This window comes from Manacus vitellinus, unplaced genomic scaffold (genome assembly GCF_001715985.3).
Source record: "Manacus vitellinus isolate BGI_N305 unplaced genomic scaffold, ASM171598v3 scaffold_15_pilon, whole genome shotgun sequence".
Classification (NCBI taxonomy): domain Eukaryota; kingdom Metazoa; phylum Chordata; class Aves; order Passeriformes; family Pipridae; genus Manacus; species Manacus vitellinus.
Window position 1 is genome coordinate 4989331 of NW_021939122.1, and position 15737 is coordinate 5005067.

At 50.0% G+C, this 15737-nt stretch overlaps 2 protein-coding genes across 3 annotated transcripts; one reads left to right on the forward strand and one right to left on the reverse strand.

Annotated features, from left to right (window-relative positions):
- Positions 1–119: 119 nt before the first annotated feature.
- Positions 120–3641, forward strand: FBXL15 (F-box and leucine rich repeat protein 15). The gene is made up of 3 exons (XM_008934518.3): positions 120–767; positions 1519–2021; positions 2385–3641. Exons 1-3 carry the CDS (start codon positions 588–590, stop codon positions 2572–2574), a joined length of 873 nt encoding a protein of 290 aa, XP_008932766.1. The 5' UTR covers positions 120–587; the 3' UTR covers positions 2575–3641.
- CUEDC2 (CUE domain containing 2) lies at positions 3630–14266 on the reverse strand. Of its 2 annotated transcripts, none has more exons than XM_018069091.2 (10): positions 14166–14266; positions 13740–13868; positions 10584–10677; positions 9609–9752; positions 9229–9290; positions 7668–7801; positions 6669–6839; positions 6271–6332; positions 4530–4590; positions 3630–4153 (listed from the first exon to the last, which is right to left on the reverse strand). In XM_018069091.2, exons 3-10 carry the CDS (start codon positions 10655–10657, stop codon positions 4007–4009), a joined length of 855 nt encoding a protein of 284 aa, XP_017924580.1. In that variant the 5' UTR covers positions 10658–10677; positions 13740–13868; positions 14166–14266; the 3' UTR covers positions 3630–4006. The 2 variants fall into 2 exon arrangements, with proteins under 2 accessions (XP_017924580.1, XP_017924579.1); XM_018069090.2 differs by having other exon boundaries at positions 14069–14266.
- Positions 14267–15737: the final 1471 nt, after the last annotated feature.

Genomic DNA, 15737 nt, shown 5'->3' on the forward strand with positions numbered 1-15737 from the left:
CAGAACCCCTCTTCGGTTCCTCTCGCGGCCTGCGAAGGCCATCATCACCCGCAGAGGTGCCGAGTGCCGCCGCTCCTCCGGGGGACACCGTGGGGGACCCCGGGGCTGTTGCTACCCCGCGGGAAGGAGGCGGGGACCTTGTCTCTCCCCCTCGCAGGGCGCCCGAGTGGCCCGGCACTGGATGCCGGGGACTAGCTGCCGAATAGAGTGACGCTCAGATGTGAAAGCCGGGCACAGCTACCCTGCGAGCAGTGCGGTGATGCTGCAGCAGCCTCCTGCTGCTTCGCTGAGGGACAGGGACTCCATCAGCGGATGGTAGAAAGCCCTACCCGAGGACTCCTGGAGGGCAGTGCGGGCAGGTGGACTCGGATGCCTGAGCAGTGAACGTCCCAGGCTGGGGAGGAGGTGACGCAGGTGGCAGGCACATGCCCTGCTGATGGATCGCCACAGGGACTTACCCTGTGGGCTGATTGTGGGAAACGTCGCTGAGTCTTTCTTTCTGGCTGTTCCTCCTAGAGGCTCTCGGCAGTAGGTGTGAGGTGATCTAGCCCAGCTCCCGCAGTGGCCTGGCTTTCTGGTGTCTGAGGATGAGTTTGACCCCCACCAGGAGATGCCTCCTGGACCTGCCCTGGGAAGACATCTTGCTTCCACATATTCTCTGTCATCTGCCACTGCAGCAGCTCCTGAGCCTGCAGAGGGTCAGCAAGTCATTCCAGTCTCTCATCCAGTTGTACCTGGCCAACATGCGCTGCTTTGACTCAAACCAGGTATTGGATGGCTCTGAGACTGGGGGAGGACACAGATGTCCTACTGCTTTGGAACTAACAGGGGAGCATCTATGTGGGGAGAAGAACCTCTGGGCAAGGAGGGTAGTTTCTTCTCAGGAGCTTGGGTTAATGGCTCAGGTGTCAGACTGGACAGATGGGCTCAGGGAGGAGAGGTAGTGATTCAGGGCTCAGCAATGCCAGTGTCTTTATCAAGAGGCCCTGGGAGGAGTAAGCCTGGAAATTCCACCTAGGCCATTATGGGGCACTGGCTGGCAGAAACACAAGCCAGCTCTAGAGTGGCACAGCCTGTTGGTCCTCACAGAGGTTGTGCAATAGGGTGGGTCTGATGGGGGGTAACTCTGTGCCTGGTCATCGGGGAAAGCTTGTGCTAGCTCTAGGAGACACTGCCTAGGAGTGGGAAAGACAGGAGTAGCTGCTGTTCTGTGAGGACACAGAGTGGTCTAGCAAAGAGATTTTTGGAGAGCAGACATGTGGAGCTCACTGCAAGTATATAAATGCAGGAGTGATTATATGGGATGGAGAAGCCAGAGCATCTTCCTAGCTTATGGCAGTAGCCTTGGCATGACGTGAGGAGAGTCTGATGGTAGGGTTTGCCCCAGGATGAGGACAGAGAGTGGCTTTGATCACCACTGTCACAGTGGAAGAAAGGAGGGGAGAGGGTATTTGGTGAGGATCAGGCTGATGTGAAACGCTGGGGAGGTGCCTAACTCTTCCTGGGTTCCCCACACAGATCAAATTTGCCATCCCTCGAGCTGCTTTTGTTAACCTGTTGAAGGACAACAAAGTACTGCAGCAGCTGGCGCTCCAGAACTGCTCTGCCTGGCTGACGGACTGTGAGCTGCTCCCAGTCATCGAGCAGAACCACCACCTCCACCAGATCCAGCTGAAGGGCTGCGTCCAGCTCAGCCGCCATGCGCTGGTGACCATCTCGCTGAGCTGCCCCAACCTGCGCCAGCTGTCCCTGGCTCAGTGCGACTGGGTGGACAGCCTGGCCCTGCGCAGCCTGGCTGACCACTGCAAGGCCCTGGAGGCTGTGGACCTGACAGCCTGCCGCCAGCTGAAGGACGAGGCCATCTGTTACCTGGTGCAGAAGTGCAGCAGGCTCAAGTCTCTGTCGCTGGCTGTCAATGCCAATGTGGGTGACGTGGCAGTCGAGGAGACTGCCAAGTGCTGCCCCGAGCTGGAGCACTTGGACCTCACAGGGTGTCTGCGAGTCAAGAATGACTCCATCAGGTACTGAGCAATGTGGGGATGGCAGGTGACTGGGGTAGGGAGAGGAAGAGAACTAGAGAGGAAAGGCAGATATCTTCATGCTGAAAGCAATGAGAGCTCAGTCTGGGAGAGAAGTCACTTGCAGGCCCTTCAGGAGAGACACTGTGTGCTATTTACAGCAAATTTCCCAGCATATTATGGAGGGTAGGTCTGGGATCCAACCATGTTCCTTGACTTTCTCTCAGACTGCCAGGGTGCTGCTCCCAAAGGATGGTGCATGTATGGTACAGTCATGAGCGCTGGGCTGCTGGGAGTAGAGTAGAGCATGAATGGTGCACTTAGGAATCCTGACTTGCAACTTGCATGTGCTTTCTTTCTTGGCAGAATCCTGGCTGAGTACTGTCCCAAGCTGCGCTCGCTGAAGGTCAAGCATTGCCACAACGTGGCTGAGTCCAGCTTGAGCATCCTCCGAAGCCGTGGGGTGGAGCTGGATGTGGAGCCTCCACTGCGGAGGGCTCTTATTCTCCTGGAGGACGTGGTTGGCTTCGCCCCTTTCATCAACCTTCAGATCTAGAACTGCTGCTGCCGGGGAGGGGGGGACTGATGCAACGCTGGGAACCTGGAAGGATGCTGGAACTGGCTGCTGTGGAGACGTGCAGAGGGAGAGGTCGGTCCCATTGGTGAGGCTGGCCTGAGTGGGGCTCACTCTTTCCTCTGGGGCTGTTTAGCAGCCACTGAGCGTTCATGAATAGGCTTCATTGATGCCTCTGGGGAAAGTAACTCCCTCTACAGTGGCGTGGAGAGAGCGCTTGACTTGCAGGAACACCATGGTGCTGAACAGGCCTTGGCCAGGCCAGCTAATAGATAGGATTTACTATTTGTTGTATTTTAAATCTCTAAGCGGCAGCTGTCCAGAGAGCAGGGGAGTGTGTGATGGGGACTGTCCCCTGGGGTGGGTGTACAGGGCATGCCAGCAGAGCTGTGGAACAAACCAGACCAGCTGGAGCAGGAAAGAGAACAGCTACCAGCCTTCCTTTTGGGAGAGGGCAGGCCCCTCTGGGCTCTGGGAGGAGGGCAGTAAGCCTAGCTCCAGCCTGTGGCCACTGGCCAGCCTAGCACCAAAGGACTGGCATGGCCCCAGCACAGGCAGTGTGTCTGTCCAGGCCTAGGGTGCTGGTTTAGGCTGGGGCAAGGTGGGAGATGCTCCTAACTACAGTTTCACTGACAGAAAAGCACCAAACCTAGCTGTGCTGTCACTGAAAGCAGTTGGTCATTGTCATTTGTTTCTTCCAGCTTCTGACTTAACATTTTAGTAGTGCCCAGGCCTGCTACTGTATCTTGCTCCGTGTGGCATGGCTGGAAATTTGGCACTCAATATTGGTAAGAAATGGCAGAAGCACTGGCTCTACTGTAAGCTGAAGTTTGTGGAGAGCTGCAGGTTATGTTGGCAGGGAGAGTCTAGCTCTGGAGTTCAGCCTCAGCCCTTGTTATCCGCTAGGCAGTTAATCAAACAGCAGCCACATCTTGTGGTGAGAGTAATGAGGGGAAGAGAGGATGACCCTGATTCTATCTTTGGCCCTAGGAGGGATTGGAGATAGTGTCTGTAAAGCATATGCATGCTCTGGCAGAACTACACACCAACTCACATCATCTTTATTAATACTGGCACTCAAAGCAACAGTGCACAGAGACTTGTTAAAAAGGTTGCTGCAAAAGCACAAGCCACATCTCAGATCTAAAAATGTCCCATGCAATATAGAGCAGAGAATGCCCAGGCCCCAGAGAGTCACTGCAGTGTGCCCCTGGGGGCAGAGGGATAGCTACCCAAGGAGAGAAGTCTCCTCCTTGTCAACTAGGTTAGTTGAGGAAGCTGAAAACAGTGTCCTGGCTCCCAGGTTAGTTCAAGTTAGTGGCAGGTGGAGGAGTCCCTCATTCCTAGCACCACAGTCCATCCTGCCATGCCTGGCCAGTGAGGTGGAAGGCTGAAGAGCAGGAGAACCTGGCTGTCAGTGGAACTTGTACTTCCTGGCTGGTTTTAGGCTGATATAGGTTCTTTTCATCTCTTCACTCTCAGGCTTCTTGATGTCTTTGTACCTCTCTCCTTTTGTACTCACCACCTGGTTATCGATGTAGCGGATCAACTTCTTGGGAGCCTGGCGAGGAAAGACATTAACACCAAGTGGATGGACAGCCACACTGCTTGAGAAAGGCAGGGGGCAAGCAGAAGTAGAACTGCACTCTGGGAGGTGGGTGGGCTGCTTTACCATCATCTGTGCTGGGAATCTTGGCCAAAATTGGAAAGGATGTTGTCTGATGGGGGGGAGCAAGAGCCACAGGAGTCAGGAATGGTAGGAACTGACAGACCCTGCAGCACCTGAGCTAAGCTAATCTTCTCTCTTTGAGTAAGGGGTTCTGTGAATGGTCCTGCCTTTGGCTGCCCTCTTGCTTTTTGGACTTTCACCCTGATTTTTTTAAACCTTGTAACAAAGGACATTCAAACTGCTGGTGAGCTGGGACTGCTCTGCTTACCTCTTTGGGTGGAGCTGGCCGATGTGTTTTCTGATCATCTGCACTATCCACCATCATGTATCTGAAACACAAGAAGCATTTAGTAAACACTGCTATGTTGCCTGGGGCTACTCACAGCCTATATCCCTTCTCCCCTGGATGGTCTGTGGCTGTGCAATGCGTCCTATGTGACTAGATTGCAGCAAAGAGCACTTGATGTTCCCAAGTGGATGAAATGGGCAGAAGTGTCATCCTTCTGGTGAGAATCCAGCAGGATTCTCCTGGAGTAGCATCCTTGGCTATATGTGAAAGGTATTCAAAACTCAGGTGGCTGAGAATGCTGATAGCCACTGCAGAACTGAGAGAGGTGCTGAGGTTAGGTGTGCTCTCCCATTGGGGCAGCTTTGCTCCTTCTCAGTCCAAGTGATGGCAGCCAAAGGAGACAGGTGAGATTAGAGGACCAATCTGTCTGCTTCTGCTCTGAACGATGGTGTTTCTTTCACACTCCATCTCCTACTTGACTATGAAACAGGCCTGTGCTGGAAGCAACTTCATAAAAGCATCACCTCATTTCCTATGTGACTGAAACATCAGGGTCCAAGCATTTGCTTGCTGTACTGCTGAGTTGCTACTCTGAGATTTTGGTGCTGGTTTAGCACAGCTGACCGTGACTGCTCCCTCAGTAGTTAATATAGTTGCTCATGTGTATCTTCAGCTACGGCAATCTGCTCTCTGTACCTGTGCTTGAGTGATGTTTAAAGTACAGGATGTTGCCAAAATGTCATTAAACTGAAGTTCTCAGAAACATAACAAGGAGCTGGTGCTTTTTTGTTCCCTTGCCTGTCACTGACGTGAACCTGGACAGGAGGTGGGCAAGGACAGAGATTACTACTTTTGCCTGGATGCTGTTCTGCCTTGTGTTATCTTTCCTAGCCCACCAATTGGTTATTCTGTCACTGGGGAGAATGTAAAGTGGTGGAAAAAATGTGGCTGGATAGATGTGTGGAAGCTGCCTGCTCATGAAAGCTGAGATCTTAAAGCAGATCGATGAAACCAGTGTGGGTTCTCTTACTGAGAATTAAATGCTTTTAGAAATAAATATAGGTAAACCAATCTATAGATACTTTCATTCCCAAGAAGCCTACAGGGGGACTTCAGAGAGGTTTCTTTAAATGCACTGAATTTTCACCTTCAGCAACTGAGATTTAATCTTCTCAGTGTTGTTGTACAGACAGCCTCTTAAAAGATATCTTTAGCCTTGTTTGGACTATCTCCAAGGATAGAGGTATGAATGAGTTCTACAAACGCTGTAGTTCTACAAATCACCATGTGTTTGTTACCTGAGCTGCAGCATGATGTTTGTGCCTTGAAACTTTAACCAGGACCTCAACCAACAGTACTGTGATTTACACTATATCTGCAGGAGGCTGAAACCTCACACACAGCTAGTGTTGTGACCCAGCTGGTACAGGTAATCTGTTTCTGTGCTAGAACTCTAAAAATACCAAATCTGTTTGTTTTGGTTTTTTGTTTGTTTGTTTGGTTTGGTTTTTTTGTAGTTGTTGGTTGTTGTTTTTTTTTTCCCCTCCAGATGATGATTGTATTTGTGTTTAGATGTGTTCAGCTATACCCAAATCAGTTTCACAGCCTCCTTCTAAGCATCTTGCAGCCTAAGTTCTTTATAGACCACATTGTTCCCCAAACTGCCACCTCCTCCTTTACTGAGAGCAAAATGAGGGGTTCTTTGCTGTTGGGTACTTACTTCTGTAGGATAACCTGTTTTAGTTCCTCGTGGTTGGGTGTTCTGCGGGGCCGTGCCAGTTCCTGGGAGGAGACAAGGTGGGTGTATGAACAGCACAACACACGGAACATATAGTTTCCCCCTGCTAGCTTGCTGAGTCCAGCTGCTGGTGGAGCACCCCAGCCTCTGTGGGAAAGCAGTGCCAGCCACACCTCCACTGGGCTGCTAGCTTGGTTGTGGGCACGGCCTAATACTAAGAGAGCCAAGGGAGGGAGAGGGGCTGTTATTCTGGGTGATCCTCCTGGCTCATTGTGCAGTCAAAGCTCCTGCTTGTGGGAGACAGCTATGATGGATGCCTGTGTGTCCCTGAGCTCTGCTCTGCTCCTTGGCCCACTGCCACCCAGGTCAGAGTACAGTACCTTCACACTCACACCTGATGGGCCAATTTCCACCTTCTCCTCCACAATTAACTGCACTGCCTCCTCCAAGTTCCCCAAGGCCATGGCAAGAGCCTTCTCTGCCTGGCTCACGGTACAGGCTGGGAACATCTCCAGTAGCAGCTCCAACCCATCCTTCAAGTCATCGTCTTCCTAGTTGGAGTAAGAGACAGCGGTAAGTTGAGGATGCAGGGAGGAGAGGGCTAGGGCCTCTGGTTTTTCATTGTCAGGAAATTCAGCCTGCCTTTCGCTGAAGGCTCTCTCTCCTTACAAATGTCGCTAAATCCCATTCCTGAAGCTAACAGGGAAATGTATCCTTGGAGAGACAAACCATTACTCTTCCTTAATCTCCTCCCTCTGTTTCAACTTACTTTCAAGTAGGGCTGATGTGAACTGACTCATCTGTGTGGCCATGCTATGTGTCTCCTTAGGAGCGAGCTTTCTGGACACTGTGGTGCAAATGCCTGAAGTCGTGCACACCTTGTGAAGTTGTGTGTGCTTTGATCAGAAAAGGAAGCAGCTGCTAAACACTGACCTGAGGCTACAGCAGAAGGAATCGCCATAGCAGCACTTTCTAGAAAGTTGTGGATACAGAATGCTGCAGAGCAGGAATAGATCAGTACTGGAGAAAGACCAAACAGAGCATAGGGGAGGAAGGTGGGAGATTATGCCAGGTGCTGTAGTGCTGTGGGATCTCTGAGGGCACTGGGACAGGCTCTCAGTGCCACTGCTCTGGCTCATCCTTTCCAGCTGCTGGAAAGGATGAGCCAGAGCATTGGCTCATAGTCTTCTGTCAGCACATAATTTTCTGACACAGTCTTGTTCAGGCCATACAATCAGGAGATCACAGACATGGTGATGCCTGGTCACCGCCTATGCTGTGGTTCCTTGCAGAGCTGGAAAATGCCCTCAGGTGGTGCTGGTAGCCTAGTGCTCTGTGACTGTCCCCAGTGTTCCTGCTCCTCTGCAGGGTACTCATACCTGGGCCCTGGCTCCGTCTGTTACAGTGCACAGCCTTTCCCCGTTGCAGGCTCCAGCTCCAGGCTCCTGGCCCTTGGTGAGGTCTTCAGAGGGTGCTTCACTCCTGCTTTCCACAGCCTTTTGGCCAGGTTTTTCTTAAAGACACATTGATATCTCCTGAGGAACAGTCCCACTAAGGTTAGAGCTTTGTGCTTTCTGTTGGCATTAGATTGCTAGTGCATCATGTGCCAAAGCAAATCTCTTACATGACAAGACTTGGAAGCACTACTGTTCCTTCTGCCCTCAGCGAGGACAGTTGCAGCTCTGCTCCCACTGACCTGCAGGAAGGCAGTGCTAGCACATGCTGGAGTGCCCGACTTCTGCATTTCCAGGCTGTAGAGGGCATGGGCTGCTTGCAAATTCAATTCTACCTTTCCATTCTTGGTTCTCTAGTGCTTTGGTTGTGGATACTTAAGGTATTTTTCTTACATTTTTTAAGAATTCCCTGCTTTTTGCTCTATCTTTGAAATAAGGTGTGGTTTTTATTTTAAATTTGGGAATACACTGTGGTAGTCCCCAGACTGCATGCAAGCCAGCAGATCCTGTGACGAGGTTACTCTGATGCATCTCTTTTTTACAGGCTGTTTTTTTGTTACTGCAAGAAGAATCATTTCACGTTTTCTCTGTCCTATCTAAAACTGGAATGGTGCTTTCCTTCCATGCTCTGGCTACATCAGGATCCTCAAAGGGTAGGATGCAGAATACCAGAGCAGAACAGCAGATTTTGCCAAGTTCAAGAAAGCAGCAAGTAAGATAAAAGACAGGACTGTCTGTTCTACACTGTGTACCCTTCTGGCAAGACAGCAAAGATGTTACTAGACAAGCAAAACCCAGACTTGTATGTCCTGGAAGGCTTAATATCCAGGCACTTCAACCTGTCTGTTCTTTAGTGGGAAGCACCTGATAGAGCAGTCCAGCTGATCTGTGAATGCTGAGGTTAGAAAGGGTCATTGGCATAGTGTAGTCTTGTGCAGAACAGAGCACATCATTCATATTGCATCTGTGCCAGGGTCCATGGATGAATGGGAAGTGAGCTTTGAGGATCCTAAGTCTAGATGTGATACATGTATTCAGCTGGATACTTTTTCTGATGATGCACCTGATAAAGGCTGCTCAGTGGTAGTGCCACTTAGGCAGATGGGTATCAGAGGCAGGCAAAAATCCTCACTTTCAGAGTTAACCTACAGCATAATTTCAACAAGCAGCCCTGTGTCTGCTATTTCTTCCTTGTTACTCTGGATTTGATCTCAACAGAGGTATTTGGAGAACTGATCATGTGTTTTTCACTCCAGTATGTCTTGGACAGTATTCCGTATGACTCCAACCTCCCTTGTGTTGACATCAAAAACCTCACTGAACATTGAAAAAAAACCCCGTCAATCAATTCAGGCTACCTTATGAGATCTTAACTGTGGCAAACAAGATTGTATTTTATCCTGTGACATTGCTCAACTCCAAATATGAAGACTGAAAACATGTACAGAATATACCTTCTTGTGCTGAAATAGTTTGTGTAACTCACCTTTGTTGCGAGCTTCACCAAGCCTTTCTGAGAGGGAGAACATCATTTCACAAACATCCCCACTGCAAGAGACAGAAGCTGTATTATTAGTGTGAGAAACAAAAGCACTAGCCAATCCTCCTTGGCGACCTTTTTATAGAAAGACAAGGCTTGATGGGAAGCCTAATAAAATCAACTGGTATTTCAGATGGCCAAGGACCTACTTGCAAACTATACTGGGGTTAGCATCTGTGTATTCAGGCAAAGACTGACTTAATTGCACAGGTTTGGTACTAATACATCTTCGACTGGGTATAACAAAAGAATTTATGGTACTGAGGGGCCTGGGTCCAGGCCCTCAGTGCGTGACATGCACATAAAAAGCAGCAACAGTTACATACCTGTGGATTTCTGCAAATCCAGGTATATATGCCTCCATCATTTCCACAAAGGTGTCCATGTCAAAATTCTCCTCAGAGGACTCTGGTGAGCCCAGCTCCTCCAGGACACCCGTGATATAAGAGAAGAAAACATCATCCATCCCACTGGAGACAAAGAGAAGACAAGACGTGGCAGCAGTGTCAACAGGCCCAGTTTTTCTTCTCTCAACATCCCCATTCCCTCTAACCTCCTGTCTGTTTAATATGGCAGCAGAAGGACCTATGTGGAGTGTATCCTATGGGCATATACCACTAGTAAAGCCAGGTAGCAGGTGGCCAGTCATTGAGTGGGAAGCATTAACAGATAAAATACTGCATGCAGTTCTGCCTCCTGGGCAGCACTGAATGAAAGACCCAGTGTGCCCAGAGGCTCCTGTAGGTGCTTCAGCTGAGCTAACCAAAATATTCCAAGTGCTCAAACCCCTGACTGACAGACTATGCTGACTGGCGTTTCAGGTGAGGTCATCATATGCTGTCAAGCTACACCCTCTGTGGGATGCAGTGTTCTCTGCTTGCTGCTCTCCACACTTGTGTCACTACTGGCACCAGCTGCAAAACCAGCTGCTGTGTTCCAGCCTCAAGGCAGCTGTATCTGTTCAAAATAGGAGAGCCCTGACATAGCATTATCCTGCTCAGAAAGCCCTTTGGGAGCACTGTGGAATGAAGGAAATCCCATATTCTAATGGGTATTACTGGACAGGAAATTAATCATCTTGGTCATCAAAGAAATGACACTGCTAGATTGCAATGCTAAACTATAGCTGTTCAAGCATTCCTCTCAGAGCCTAAGCAAATTACCTCCATCCTGGATCTGGCTTAAAGAAAAGCAACAAAAAGTATGGGAAAGCTACAGAGTTCAATATAATGGGCAGAGGGACAATTAAATGCAGAGTTCAAGCTAGAACAATGCTATTGGATCTGCCTGTCTCAACATACCTGAGATCTGCTGCAGGGATGTGGGACTGGATGAAGCGTGTCAGTGTGTCTCGAATGATTCTTTCAAGCTCCATGTCTCTCTAAACCTTTTTCTCTAAAAAAGAGGAGGAAAAAGAAAACTCCATGTAATTTTAAAGGCAAGAAGTAGATCAAAATATCAAGATCAAAATGCAGGTATAGGCGAGTGTGCTCTTCTGATCAGAACAATTCACAAACGCCTCCAATGTCTTGTCGTCTCTGAGTAACAGCAGGCAAAAACATCCATAAAAAGTAGCAGTATGAGGATCCACTGGAAATACCAGCCCAAAGCAGCCCAACATCTTGGGCCTCTTCTGATTGTGTTGATGCTGGAGGTATGCAGCTGTACTGTACGTTTAAAATGTCACCTCTGGGAAGCAAAGCTGGAAATGCAGATGTGTCCAGCTGCAGGGGCTCAGGGACACCTTCTGAGCTGGAACACTGTGTTGTCCGGAGAGGAAGCAATGGGTAGTGGATTTGCACTCTCAGTACAGAAAGGGGTGGACCTTCCAGCTAAAAGCATTTGCAGCAATGCTTGGACTTGACTCAGGAACGAGTGGGAGGAAGAGTAATGTCTCCTAAAGAAAGGACAACCTAGAGCATATTTTACAGGGAAATACCAAGCAGGGCACAGATGACTAGTCTGCCAGCCAAAATATCAAAGGTCTCCAGGTCAGGCACAGACTGCCAGTGGAATCCTGCCCAAACAGGAGCCTGTTGTTGTGCTTGGTAAATGAGCCATTCTACAGTTGATGCAGCTACAACAAGGGGCACTTGATAACCCAAAACTCAGGGGAGCTCTAAGAATCACAGAGCTCCTACAGAAGCCATGGCAGAAAGGGGCTGCCCACAGCCCTCCTTCAGCTATCAGTACTGAGCCTGGACTGAATTGGGTGGAGAAAAGCTGTTCCTTAACCATTCCTTCCCACTGGGGTCTACAAAGCTGTTGGGTGGACAAACTCCTGGTACAAGCACTGAGTTCTTCTGAGGAAGAACCGGCCCTGCATACAGAGAAACTGATGTGGTCATTGGCCGGAGAGCTTCCAAAGGTCAACATGCTCCCAGCAGTGCAGCTCCCTCATTTCAACCACACTAGGACATGACCAGGTCTGTTTGACACAGAACTCATGGAGCAGTCATGTGGCTGCTGACAGACAATTCCCACATTTCTATGGGAATCAAAAAAGGTTTGGCATTTCCTGAGATGAGACTTTCAGAGCCAGCAGGATATAAACAAAACCACCCCAAGCACTCAGACAAGTTTAGAATTACATAATTTGGGCCACCGAAACACTTTATGCATTATACCTTCAAATGCCACGCTTTTTCTAGTGGTGACCTGCAATAGTTAAGGGGGAGATTCACTAGAAGAGCTTATCCTATGTGCCCAGTTTGTGTGGGAGCGATTTACAATACACAAATTGATCTAAAAACCAAAGGCAGGAGAAATCAGTCTCCTGAGAGCTCAGTTCTCTTGAAAAGATGTTACCACAGTTTTAAACTTCCAGATGTAATTGCAATGTGGATTTTAAGATCACTACAGTAGTTGTCAGCTGATTCAAATGTATCTATGAAAGTCCTTCTGCAATTCTGGTTGTTATAATGTGGGCTCTGTGTAACATGTTGCACAGAATCTATTTTTAAAAGTGTACAATAAAGAAATGATACTTCTATTGCTCTGTTCACAGCTACAGCCTCACAGTTTTGCACTGTCAGAATAGGAGACCTTCAGGTCTTGGAAATCCCTGTTATTTTTCTGGCAGTCTTTAAACACTGGGGTTTACTATTAAAGAATGAGCAGTGGAGCACTGTATGTCATCTCATTAAGACAGGCTTGGTTTGAAATATCAGGATTGCTTACTTGATCCACGTAACACTGCGTGGCATATGTATTTCCTCACCTCAGGCAGAGGAAAGTGGTATCAGTTCTCAAAATGTGAATGCGAAAGTTATTCATTTTCTGTGCTAGATACTTTGACCAGCAACTGAACAGAGTTTCCCAAGCTACTATCAAATCTCGAGAACCTAGCAATCCCCATCACCTTTGCATTCTCCTTCCTAACATGTTACTGTCAAATGTAGGGGGTTTTTTTTGGTAAAACAGATGTAGTAATAATATCTCTCTAAAAGTACCATTATCTTTCTGCTGTATAAAATAACTACTTATGCTATATTCAAGAAAAGTTGGCTTATAATTCATACAAATCTACTTTCCTCAAAAAGGGTGAAAATCTGGAATGTTTGCATACAGGTAGATCATTCTGGACAGCTCTTTCAAGTCAAGCTTCAGTAATGATTCTTAAATAGTCAATGTGATGGGATGGGATTGTGCCTTAGACTTTACATTAACAAGACAGACTTGAGGAGAGCAATTTAGGAAAATGTTTCTGAGCTAAGAGGAACTGCCATTTGGATGTATATCAACTTTTATGAGATCATTAATTTGCCTACCAGTGACTAGAGGTTTCTGCAAGTGGAAGGAGATGGGTGTTATATGCCTTGGATATTTCTCAGAGCAGGTTAGAGAAAGTTTAGGTAAATCTGATCTGACTGAGGGATTGATTAAAACACCTTGCTAAGGTTCATGTAGCCCAAGTAATGGGACAGAGATGGTTCACTATGCTTTCTGAAAATTGGTTCTGAGAAAGCACAAAGCATGTCTTATGCTGCTCAGTGTGTCTGTGCTTGGAGAAGTGCATTTCTCTGGGATATAAGGCCTGTGACATACAGCCTCAGAGGAAATTTCTCAAAAGCCAGATTGGCAGGACAGAGAACCAGCCATGGCTATACTCCACTGAACTATTTACCTCCTCAAACTTTGCTGGCCTAAAAGAAAATTTTCCAGGCTAAGTAACACCTTACAGACATAATTTCACTGCTTCCATCTTTTGTTTGTCTTGCTAATGAAGTCTCTGAAAGGACTTTCACAGTGTGGTTACTATGGGAAAGCAGGCTGAGGTCACTGAGCTTGTTAACACAATTAACTGCTTAATGCTCTGAAATGAAAATAAGGACTAAGTTGGAACTTAGTCCCAGTAAATTACAGTAACGGTAATGCCAGTGGCCAGACTCTTCCCCTCCCTCCAGATCTACACTGGACAGCTGCACTGGGGTGCTCTGCTGACATGGAGCCCTTACCTGAGAAGACGTGCCACCTGTGCGAGGACCTTTGCTCACAGCCAGTGTTTGTGAAGTCACTTCAGTGCCTGCAGGAGAGTTGATGGTCCATCCTATGAGTGCCTGGCCCAAGCCATGAATGAAGAAGCCCTTTATGGGAAAGGAAAGCTGAATTAGCTGGAGCGGGAGAACAACAGAATCACTCTGTATTCTGGTATCTTTATGTCACTTGTCACCGTTTCCTCTAATGCATATGGTACAGCTTTATTTTTTTTTAAATAAAATGTACCCTGTGGAAGGCTAACTGGGTTGCGAGATTAGTGTGCTTGTCAGCCTTCAAATTCACTGACATGTCGAGATGTTCAACATCTACAGTTTTTGTATCAAGGCCAGCAGCGGTCCCTGCATATCACTCGAATAATCCAAAAGCACTGGTGGCCTCATCACCGTGGCAAACGAAGCACGAGCTGTTTCTCGAGGCTTTAAGGAGACAGCCCAGAGAGCGCTGCTGGGTGTCCGTGCTGTGGCGGGTCCCCACGGCCAGAGCCCCAAGAGCCCCGTGCGGGGTGCGACGAGCGGCTGCTGCCCCTGGAGCGGGCCACCCCGGCCGAGCAGCCCCGGGCCGGGCGAGGAATTGCCTCGGCAGGGCCGGACAGCGAGGCCGCGGCGTGCCCGATACTCGCGGTGCGCGGACGAGCCCCCCCCGCCGCCGCGCCCCGCGGGTGATCCCGCACCGCGGACGCTGCGCGTCACCCTGCCCGCCGCCTGGGCCGCCCCGCGCTGCCGCCCCCGCAGTTAAGCCCCCACTCCCTCCCGGGCTCCCGGCCCGTGTCCGTGTCCCGGTCCCCGTGTCCCGGGCGGTGACGGCGCCGCGCCGCCGCCGGGGGGTCACCTGATGCCCGCGCGCCCTGCCCTCCCCTGCGCGTGGGACTCGCGCGGCGCGCTTGAACGCGTCACGTGGCCGCGCCCGCGCCAGCCACGGGCTGGCGCACCAACGCGCGGTCCCAGCGCCGCCATCTTGACTGCGGGCAGCGAGCCGCGGCAGGAGCCGGGCAGGAGCCGGGCAGGAGCCGAGGCAGGAGCCGGGCGGCAGCCGGGCAGGAGCCGGGCAGGAGCCGGGCAGGAGCCGCGGCAGGAGCCGGGCAGGAGCCGGGCAGGAGCCCGGGCAGGAGCCGGGCAGGCCGGGCAGCCGGGCAGGGAGCCGGAGGGGGGACCGGGGCGCCTTTGAGGGGGCCGGCGCCGGGGTGGCCCTTGGCGGAGCCGCCCCGGGAAAGGCTCGCTGGGACTGGCCTCCCTGCCAAGTGCAAGGGACACGTTCCCTGATGAAAGTAGAACACTTCGAAATGTTTGGCCGAGCTGCACTGCCTCTCGGGGCGCTTCTCCCAAGCCGAAGCCCTGTCAGGGATGCTCCCCGAGCTGCCGCCCGCGGAGCTTGGAAGCTGCGAGCAGGCTGTTTCCATTTCCACTAAAAAGCCGCCCCGCTACACCCAGGCTTGACAAGCTGCTGTGTGATCCTTCATTCTGGCGATCTGGAGGATTGCTGCGTGTTAGGGCAGCCTCAGGCTCTCCCAAGAATCCCAGGATCAGTTAGGTTGGAAAAGACCTCTGGGATCACGGAGTCCAACCTGTGACCGAGCACCATCTGGAGAAGGGGCTGCAGGGGGACGGGGTCGCAGCTATTGCCCGTTTACTTAGTTCTGACACACAGTTAGTGCTTCCCGGGGCAGCTTTGGAGAAGGAACTCAGTTATCCCAGCTGCTGCTTCAGAAAAATCCCAAAGCAGCAAGGCATAGTTTTTCTCTGGCTCACGCTCCTCAGTCATGTGTTGCTAAATACCAAGTAAATGAGCCTGATTCTGCCTTTGGCAGCAGCAAAAAAATCCAGAGTCATGCCAGTTGGGTAGGGAGCATCATTGCACACTCACTCCAGTGTCATTAAGAACAGAGTTTATTTCCATTGTTTATTTCTCTAAATGTACATACGTTCCTCTATTAACACTGTATATATATGCTGACACTG

Bases quoted from the DNA above. Each gene is read 5' to 3' on its own strand.
- FBXL15 (XM_008934518.3), top strand. From the start codon at position 588: ATGAGTTTGACCCCCACCAGGAGATGCCTCCTGGACCTGCCCTGGGAA. The intron at 768-1,518 runs GTATTGGATGGC...TTCCCCACACAG, and splicing joins GCTGCTTTGACTCAAACCAG to ATCAAATTTGCCATCCCTCG. The intron at 2,022-2,384 runs GTACTGAGCAAT...CTTTCTTGGCAG, and splicing joins GTCAAGAATGACTCCATCAG to AATCCTGGCTGAGTACTGTC.
- CUEDC2 (XM_018069091.2), bottom strand. From the start codon at position 10,657: ATGGAGCTTGAAAGAATCATTCGAGACACACTGACACGCTTCATCCAG. The intron at 6,333-6,668 runs GTACTGTACTCT...GTCTCCTCCCAG, and splicing joins CATCAGGTGTGAGTGTGAAG to GAACTGGCACGGCCCCGCAG. The intron at 4,154-4,529 runs GTAAGCAGAGCA...TTTCCTCGCCAG, and splicing joins GGCCAGCTCCACCCAAAGAG to GCTCCCAAGAAGTTGATCCG.